The 9,815-nt window shown below is 35.3% G+C and overlaps 1 protein-coding gene across 2 annotated transcripts; it reads right to left on the bottom strand.

Annotated features, from left to right (window-relative positions):
• Nucleotides 1-2,324: 2,324 nt before the first annotated feature.
• LOC112679981 (aminopeptidase N-like) lies at nucleotides 2,325-9,379 on the bottom strand. 2 transcript variants are annotated; one of them, XM_025549940.1, is made up of 12 exons: nucleotides 8,833-9,379; nucleotides 7,508-7,663; nucleotides 6,973-7,263; nucleotides 4,930-5,110; nucleotides 4,632-4,870; nucleotides 4,399-4,576; nucleotides 4,146-4,332; nucleotides 3,800-4,077; nucleotides 3,544-3,731; nucleotides 3,310-3,477; nucleotides 2,924-3,152; nucleotides 2,325-2,843 (listed from the first exon to the last, which is right to left on the bottom strand). In XM_025549940.1, exons 1-12 carry the CDS (start codon nucleotides 9,351-9,353, stop codon nucleotides 2,532-2,534), a joined length of 2,928 nt encoding a protein of 975 aa, XP_025405725.1. In that variant the 5' UTR covers nucleotides 9,354-9,379; the 3' UTR covers nucleotides 2,325-2,531. The 2 variants fall into 2 exon arrangements, with proteins under 2 accessions (XP_025405725.1, XP_025405726.1); XM_025549941.1 differs by lacking the exon at nucleotides 8,833-9,379 and adding an exon at nucleotides 7,729-8,819.
• Between the last annotated feature and the right edge of the window lie 436 nt (nucleotides 9,380-9,815).

Genomic DNA, 9,815 nt, shown 5'->3' with positions numbered 1-9,815 from the left:
GAGGGGTGGAAAGAGGCCCCGAAAGCATCCAACGTAAGTTTTACGAACCGGCAAAAGAGTACGGAGTAATCGCAGTTCGAAGCCCGGCTACACACCCGCCCTGCCGGACAACGCATTCTGCGGCGTTCGCAGTTACCCACGGCCGACGGGCCAAACGTACGTGGCCGTTCCAGCCGGCTTCCCCGGTCCGCCGTTCCACTGGAGACCCAGAGAAGTCATCTGACACTTCTTCGAACACCGCTTTTGTTCGACTACAACATTCGTGCTCAACGTTTACGTGAACGAAATTTCAATATGTGCGGTTTTGATTAAGTCAAAATGTCTAAACAAACCACAGACTTGTAATCTATACGTATATATATGTAGCATGCTCGATTTGGGAAGGGGGTTCACAGGGGGATTTTAATCTACTATTTTTTTTGCGTACTGCAGCTAAATTTTTTCGTTGGAACTGGGAGTCGCCTCATTCACTCTAACCAATGTCTAAAATAATTTTTATTAAAATGTGAATTATAATTTACATTATTTACTGTACATTTTTTTTAAGAAAAATGAATTATTAATGTTAAATATGTATTATGTTTTAACTTAAATATATGTAACTTATATATAAGAAGTTAAAATGATTTTAAGTTTTGTTTTTACTATGCAAGTTATTAACTGTTTTTATTTTACTATAAAGTACACCCAATTATTTAATCTAAAGAAAATTATTTCAGTTTATATTTGTTCTTTTTAATGTTCCTAATGGTCCTATAAATGTACGGTGATTTTAGAAACACAGTAATTATAATACTGGTAAATAAATCTGAGATGTGCAATTATATGAATAGATACTGTTTTATAACACATGTATTATATCCTAGGTAACGCTCCCATTGCTAGGCGAGTAACTGGGGAGAACATTGATTTAAAAGAAGGGGTCTTTCTATTAGTTAAAATAGTTTTTAAAAGAGTAGGAATGGACACGCAGTGGTTATTCACTAAAAAACTGTTAACTAACCACGTCATACGGTATATTTATAAATATTTATTTAGTTTCGTAAATAAATCTCTCGATTAAATTTTATTCTAATAACATTTAATATATTATATATAACATAAAACAATTATAATTGATACTTGGGTATTACTATACAGGTTTTGTATGTATTTATTTTGTGAGCTATTCGTGAAATACAGTAAAATTGTTGTGTCGATTGTCGTGGTATTAGTGACTCGTACACTTACCTCAGTGTTTGGGACGGTAACGATAAAACAATTATGTTGTACTAGCTTAGTTATATCTTGGATATAATAAAAAATTATAAAATTCTAGAAACTCATAGCCTAGATAAGGATATAATTATTTTTCTTTTAATTTTAAATGATGCAATAGTCTTGTAACAAGACCAAGACCAAGACCAAGACCAACATTATAATGACTCTGCAAGACCAAGTCTGCAAGAACAAGATCAAGACTATCATATTCTTGGTCTTGTTTTGCTCTTCACTATTTCTCACACGAACAAATGTGTAAGACCTGCTCACGCGGCAGAAAATCTTTTGATTTATTTGTATACGTACCAGAAAAGGAAAAACAAAAAATACTATGTGATGCAAATGCACTTCTATAAATAGAATTAAAATAAATATAATTTAAATAAATATAATTGCAAATTTAATTGTTATGCTTTTCTCGATAACACTAAAAAAAACTTCTGATTGAAAAAGTATCGTTATAACGGCCTATACAGACTGACGTCTTGAGTACCAGGGTTGCTATGTGACCGGCGGTCTAACGCTATTTTAAAATAAAATGAAACTCGATTTATAGTAATTTTGATAATAAAAATTACCTTGATAAAAATAAAACATAAGTTAGATAACCATGTCAAACGATCATTACATTTATTTTAGCACTTTGACCGTGAAAAAATAATGGTCTATGCAGAATTTTAAACACGATCTCGGTTGAAATTCTTTAAAAATGTTAATAGTTTTTTTTTCAGTTATCATGATAACTTTTAAGAAATTAAAATTATAATACAATAATATAGATATCTTAAAATCAAACTACACACCATCACTTTATTTTTAATGATTATGATGATCAGAGCCCCTCCTATTGATCGAAAACGAGTAGACAAACATCACTCGAATATTAAAAAAAAAAAAAAATACATTAAATCCAATATTGCTCTCACTTTGAATTTTTGTACCGCAAACACATTTTATGTAAAAAATAATTTAATTCCATAAAAATAGTTTAACTCCATAAAGGAGAAAATACAATAACCGAGAATAAGATTATTATAAATTTGAATAATACAATTATTCATAACTTTCTTTATAACGTTTTAATATAAAGATATATAGTCTTAAGTTCAGCGAATTACAAAATACTCTCCAAAAATTAATATAACTAATGAATAATAACAACATTAAATGATAAATTATTACAAGAAAAATACATTATTATTACATTGTTATCTTATGTAATAAACAATGTATTGTACACTTCAAAACTCATAAAGAGCAAATTTCTCTAGTTAAAACGAATAAAATATACTGAATATCAATGACAATAGTATTGGTAAAATAAAGTTATTTTGTTTAATTAAGAATGCACTCGAAGACTCAGGTGCAATAGGTGGGGAAATTGGTATGGGCGCAATTGGTACTTTAGGGGTGGTGACTGGGCTGTCTAATCCGAGTCTGTGAACTGCAGCTTTTGACCACTGGCCGATTAAGTGATGGTTCGACTTAAACCACATAAAATTGTCTTCTACTTCAACGAATGAAGAGTTGAATTTTCGTTGCAGATTTTTTGACACCAGTGGGTTGCTTCTCAATTCATCGATCTGTATGCAATGAAAAATAAAGTAATATTTACGAACAACTATTTATGAAACAGTAAGAATACTACAGTTATTCAACCAACTTTTTGGATTTCTTCTTTGAGAGCCACCTTCGAAGCCAACAACGAATATATAGACGTAGCGACTTGTTCACCATTAATTATTTCGTTTATAATCCTATCCAATTTGTTGGTCAAAAATTCTATTAACGCCGAAATGCCCTCGACAGAAGACGCTAATGTACGATAAATAACTCTGAAGTCTTGCGGAAGAATTGGACCATCATATCCTTTGAACATGAAATCTAAATATCTAAACAAGTAATTGTTGATAATGATATTTTATGACGAATAGTTAAATTATCAAAATGTATTGTTTAAATGTTTGTACGAGAAAATTAATGGGAACAAACTTACAGAAGAAGACTGTATTTATGAAAATTTTTACAAATTTAATAAATATAATTTACTTGGCTAATTGGGTTGAGTCCTTCGAACAACCTAAAGCATATTGAGCTGATTGACGATCAGACGCCGATTCAGAATTAATATAAACGTTGAGAACGTCGTTCCATATTTCCGAATTTCCGTTTTTCACCCCAACGCAAAGAGCCGCATCTTTTATGTCGGCAGGTATTCTGAAAAACAAATGGAAAAATGCGAAAAATGAAATTATGATAAAACCTATTTCTCGAATAGGTTACATTTTTCCTTGATGCCACTGTTCAAAGTACAATGATGCTGACTTCGTGCATTGTTCGTTATCCAATTCGCACGCCCAATTCGAGAAAGCGTTCCAACCCGTTTTCACGGAGTGTTCTTCATTTTGTTGCTTTAATATTAAATTTTCGGTTTTCGTATAAATCATTCCAGCCAAATAGCTAAGATAAGTCTAAAACAAAAACAATTATTACACTAATGTTCACTTACTTTTAAGAAACATTTATAATATTGACCTACTTTGAAATTTTTATAACTATGTGGACATCGTCTCATCCGATCAATTAGGTAAGAAAACCCATTTTTAACCGAATACCACGGTACCACGTCGTTTTCTTTTTCTAGATATTCTGTCAAATCAAGTACAAAAGTGTAATTTAATTTTTCAACCCTGGCCAAATTAAACGCGTCGTCGATTAACTGAGCCCTGTTAAGTACATGTATGTCATTAGGATTTTTGTGTAGCTGTTCAGCCAAGGCTTTCCAATTGTCTTCGTCATAGTTCACTCTAAAAAATCCTATAGCGTCGATTCATAAGTATTTCGTATGTCAGCATTAGTTACGAATCAATAAATGTGTGCACTACCTATCGACTGTAGATTGAAAATGTACCATTCGGATCCGTTTAGAATCGGCCAAATATTCATATTATCTATCAACCATAATTTGGGAGAAACATTTCCGAAATTTTTTTCACTTTCCGTCGTGTACGTCAAACCAACTACCCATTTCGTCGCGTCAGTTTCATTGGAAACTACGACCGAAAACCGTTCCTGAACAAACACAACGTTCGGTTTATAATCATTAACCATTTATGCGTTATTGAAGCTAATACTTACTTGAGTTATTGATAACGAGTCGTTCACTTTGGAAATCGTAACCAACGGATATCCAACCTGTTCAGTCCAAGAATTCATAAACAGAGTAACATTAACGTTTTCACCCAATTCATAATCCGCTTCGTACAGGACGTTTTCGAACGCGTTCCATAGTTTTTCCGGAGTGGCCGCTTCGTACCTGCAATCGAAGTGTTCATCAAGAGTTCTATAGTAAGAAATTCGTTTTCGTTTACCGGTTAGCCTTCAAATAAAAGTTCAGCGCTTCTTTAAAATTCTTTTCCGTCACTGTGTACTGTAACATTCGGAGCACAGCTCCCGCTTTACTATAGGATATGTCATCGAACATACCCCTGATCTCGTCCGGTGTGTTCACGGATCCCGATATAGCATGTGTTGGCTTTTGGTCATACTCCAGAGCCACTTGGTGCACTTCTATGACAAACACTTCTTCCAACCTCCAATCCGGTTTCACCTGTTACCCCATCACGTACAATAAACCGACACATGAGAACTTACCAAATTTCAGTTTACCGTTTTGGTCGCTAAGTATTCGAAGAATGTCGCGAAACCTTCGTTCAGCCATAGATAGTCCCACCACTCACAAGTCACCAAATCTCCGAACCACTGATGTGCTAATTCGTGTTGTACCACCGTTGTTACGAACTCTTTCGTTTTAGTTTTAGAATTATCACTCAACAACAACAGTCTCTCTCTACCGACAATAAATAAACATTATAATACATCGAGTTACAATGTTTATATAGTACTTTATAATTTCAAAACTTAATATCCCTATTAACTTATGAGCTTTATTGCTTTTTATTTAGATTAAATCTTACTAACATAATAATTTAATATAAAATTTTATATTTATTTATTTCAAACATTTTGATTAATTTTTATTAATTCGTATATTTCATTTAGGTTTGGCATTACAATCAAGTTGGGAAATAATTTTGTGTATTTATATTTCGATTCTTTTTTATACACATAGAATATTATTGAAAATGGTTTATTATCTCATCATTATTTTTAGTATTTCTTATGGCAGTGAAATTAATTCTCATTTAAATATTTCTATGGAATATTTGAGTTTTAAAAACGTTTGATAAAATATTCATGTTTTAATTTTAGTTCAACCTTTAGTCGAAACTAATATTTATTTAACTATTTTTCAATTGCCCTTATCTTATACACATAATTCATACAAAAAATATACAATGTTTTTGTTTTAGTCAGCTGTATAAATATAAATGTGTATCGTATCCTGTATATACATTCCTTTAATCTTTATTGCCTTAAAATAAACAAATAGTGTCTTGAACAATATTATAAGCAAAATTTCTGCAGTATCAATTTTTTTTTTTTTTTGTAAACAACTCATATAAGTATTAAAATTATAAAAAATTGAATTAAAATTAAAAGTTGGTTTATGTTTTGTACTCATAAATTAATATAAAAATTAATAAACAAATAAATTATATATAGAAATAAATAAATAAGTAAATAAATTTCCGGAGTATAATGTTTGTAACGTTAGACCATAGATAATAAAGAATGAATAGGCCATTGCTATATTAATCGAATAGAGGGAAGTGTGTCGGAATGGAGAAGAAAGAAAGACAGATTTTATCAATACCTCTCATTCTAGCAGAGGTCTTATCAAATATTAAATTTTGTGATTATTATCATTGCTGGACGCATAGATAATAGATATTGGAAATTATAAATTATAATAAAACATTAATACATAATATTAAATATTATTATTTATTATAAATATATATTGCTTTAGATACTCATCAAAATAAACTTATTAATTTAATTGCTGTGACATATGTAGACATTAGAGTTTTCCACGAGCCACGTAAAATAAATTATGTAAATATAAAATCTGGAAAAACAAGGTCATAATTGATGAAATTAGTTCATTTCAGACACGAATGATTTATATTAACTACGTATAACATAGATATTAAAGATATTATCTATGAAGATTTAAAATATACTTAAATACCTATTGTATTAATTGTTCTATTATTATTTATTAATTTATAAACTTACATAGTACATACACTAATATTATAATTTATAATATATTATATTGACATATCGACAATTTTAAAGTTAAATAAATAAAATTATTAGATCCTAATTCTGTTATCTATTTGTGTTAAGACTTCTTCTATAACCTCAAAATATTTTCATATTCATTCCCTTATGATAAGCATAAATGGCCTATCCATTCTTTATTATCTATGCGTACGACTGGTTTCAAAATAAAAGTTTATCATTAGGTATATAAAGTCGATAAAATCGCGACTTATTATATACTTTTAGAATTTGTAACATGTTACTTCTTATAATTCAAGTTTTATGAATTTCAATGCAATGCGAGAAATCACGTTTCATAGTAAAAAAATATCATCTTTTAACCGTTAAAATTTAACGTAACGGTTAATCATTTTTCTGATTTGTGATTTATTCATTTTAACACCGGATAAGGTGGTCGTTTTAATTGATCCAATGCCTGTAAAAAAAAATCGCCGACCAATGGTTAGCCGTTTTCGTTACCTGTACGTGTTTAATCCCCAGTTCTCCATCGCGCCAGCCGAAAAATCAGGGATCGCAAGCAAGTCCAATTTAGGCAACTCGTAGTCCACTCCGATAAAGTTCTCCATCGCTTCGAGTAACAACGGCGACGTGTCCGCTATGTACGCGGCCTGTGTCACGTATTTCCTGTGCGTGTATATGCCTATCGTGCGTGTTTTCATCGCGTAGAATTCACCCACGAAAAACGCTACCAAGTACGGCGATATAGGTGGCGTCTCTTGGAAATGGTCCCAGTACATGTCCGTGCCTTCACTGCGGTTCAGATCAAAAAAAAAAAAAAACGTACAGATTGTACACGGTGTTTCGTTAAGATACACACTACACGGTCAACGCGGACAAGTTGAACGCCCTGTCGAACCAAAATTGTTTGGATCACATAAAATAATCATGAGCCACCCATTCACCCGTTAATGTAGTGCTCAGCAGTGTTGTGCAACAGTAAAAGTTCATTGCGGAAACTGTCATTAATCTGATCGCGACGGTATTGTATGCTTACATTTTTGTCGAGTTCAACAGCGGCATATTAGACAGAGATATTTCATGTGATCGCCTCTTGATTGAAACCTTAAATGGCGCTTTCAGCGCGGGCTCGTCGAAACAGGGAAACGCTTTTCTAGCGTACGTAGGTTCGAATTTAGTCACGGCCAACCATCTGAAAAAAATAACACGTGACGATAATAATGTTAATATTTTTAAATATTTATAATATATATATACGAATCCCTTGTAATAAGCGCGTGCTGACGGTTGACGTTTGCATCGGTACGAGTGATGACGGGAGCTCTTTCGCGTGGGTCGTTATCTATCACTTCACGCCCCACCTTTAACCACTTTACCAGTTCACAAACATGTGATTTTTCGACATGCACATGCCTCCGATACCGCTTATAATTTTCGGATAATTTCTTAGGGTTTTTCGTCATATTTAACGAAAAATTGGATCACAGCATATTGCTTGCGATGTGAGCTACTGATATTCACGACGTGACTGCAAAAGTTGATTTTGAAAAACGTGCATAAAGCACACAAAAAACCGACTTTTTGACTCAAAACTTCGACTGCCGATAAAAAAGATCGTCTCTTATCTCACATATGTTTACAAACGACCCACTGTGGCCCATTCCCGAGTTATAACTGAATTCTCGAAAAACTTAACTGTCACACCTTGAATGTAATTATAATTTAATTATGTATCTAATAATATTCGAAAACGCTCATTATACGAGCACAAACGATGTTTGGAAAGCGATTGATCGACGTAACCAATTGTATACACATAATATCGAAGAACCGGTATCGGATGGAAAATCTAACGCACGTCAATCGCAGACCCAAGGGTCATGTAGACTCTAGCTAGTTCTATTTTGAAAAAAAAATGTAGTGAAATCAAAAGAATTCATCCAACACGATGTGTTTGAAGTCAGATGTGTCTAGTTGGTTTTCAACAATCTTACGCGCAGAAACGTTTTTTTTTTTATTATTTTAAATTGCATGCATACAACGAGACTTATTCGCGGATACGGCTTGATACGCGTGTTCGATTAATAATAATAATGTCTGTTAACTTTTTTATTAGATATATTTATTTTCGATGTTTTATTGTTATTACATAAATTGTCCGTCGGGGCGTTATTCCGGGGTGTTTGAACACGTATAGAAAAACATAAGTTTGGAGGGGGAGGGGGTGGTTTGTGCTGCTGTAGGAAGGCGCCGAATATTATCGCGACACCGCATATCCACACCACGACAATATGCTTCCGACGCGTGAAACACACCGCTGAACGCCGCCGACGGAGGTCGGTAACCGCGGTAGTACCGTACTTGGTAACACCGTCCTCGCGGTACGAGCTCTTGTAGAAGCCGATCATGTCATCCCGGAGCGACGCCTCGAAGGCCAACGTGACCACATAAAGGCGATCGGGTATCAAGCACCCGGTGGAACGGTCGAGCGTAATAGTCAGCTGCTCGTTGGCGTCCGACGGACGGTGGCCAGCCACGGTCAGCGGATTGCTCGAACTCCAATGGAGCACTTGGACTGCGGTCACCCGCACGTCCTTGACGTTGAGCGTGATGCGACAAACAGGCGCAACCGCTCGCACCACGATGTCCACGCGGCCGTCGTACGTGAAGTTCGCCTGCAAGTCGGCAGCCACGCGCAGCTCGTACGACACGGGCGTCACATCGGCCAGCAATCGGAACACGTCCATTGTGCCATTGGCCGCGGTGCCGTTGGTCGCGGCGAACCCGTTGGCTAAACGGAACGGCGACGACATGCGGTCGGCGGCTGCGGCGGCCGCGCAGCAATACGACACAAGCGCTACGGTGAAAACGTTACGGGCCATAGCTGAGACGGTACTGAACGTCGGCCGTTCCGCACACCGAACTTAATGCTCGTGCGGTCACGTACGCGCGGCGGCACGCTTATCTCTTATCGGTACACGACGGTCGCGGGCGTTGTCAGACCTCGCGCTCATCGCAGTGGATTTTATGATCACGGTGAACCGATAAGTCTGGCGGGATAAGACGCCGGTCAACCTACTGCGTCCCGCAGTCCCTCACTCGAGGGAGAGGGTGGTTGGAGGATTACGAACATCCTCATCAGTATTAAGGATCTTCTGACATACGTCTTTACCAAGAACACGCCTGTTCCTCGTCCCTTAAATGTTAAGCCGACTCGAAAACGCGTACGTATTTTGTCTGCTATTGCTTTAACAGTGCTTGTTTTCTCGACTCGCCTGTTGAATTTTCGTGCGTTTCCCACCTACCATCAGTTGAAAATGCGGCCATCGACGGAACGCGTTTTC

The sequence above is a fragment of the Sipha flava genome, unplaced genomic scaffold (genome assembly GCF_003268045.1).
Source record: "Sipha flava isolate LNK unplaced genomic scaffold, YSA_version1 171_pilon_pilon, whole genome shotgun sequence".
NCBI lineage: Eukaryota > Metazoa > Arthropoda > Insecta > Hemiptera > Aphididae > Sipha > Sipha flava.
Note: the sequence above shows the minus strand (reverse complement) of the source record. Positions and strands in the feature narration are given on the sequence as shown.

Coding starts and splice junctions, on each gene's coding strand:
- LOC112679981 (XM_025549940.1), bottom strand. CDS start 9,353: ATGGCCCGTAACGTTTTCACCGTAGCGCTTGTGTCGTATTGCTGCGCG. Junction 4,577..4,631: donor TTTTATTTGAAGGCTAACCG/GTAAACGAAAAC, acceptor CTTCGATTGCAG/GTACGAAGCGGCCACTCCGG. Junction 3,478..3,543: donor CAGTGGCATCAAGGAAAAAT/GTAACCTATTCG, acceptor TTTGTTTTTCAG/AATACCTGCCGACATAAAAG.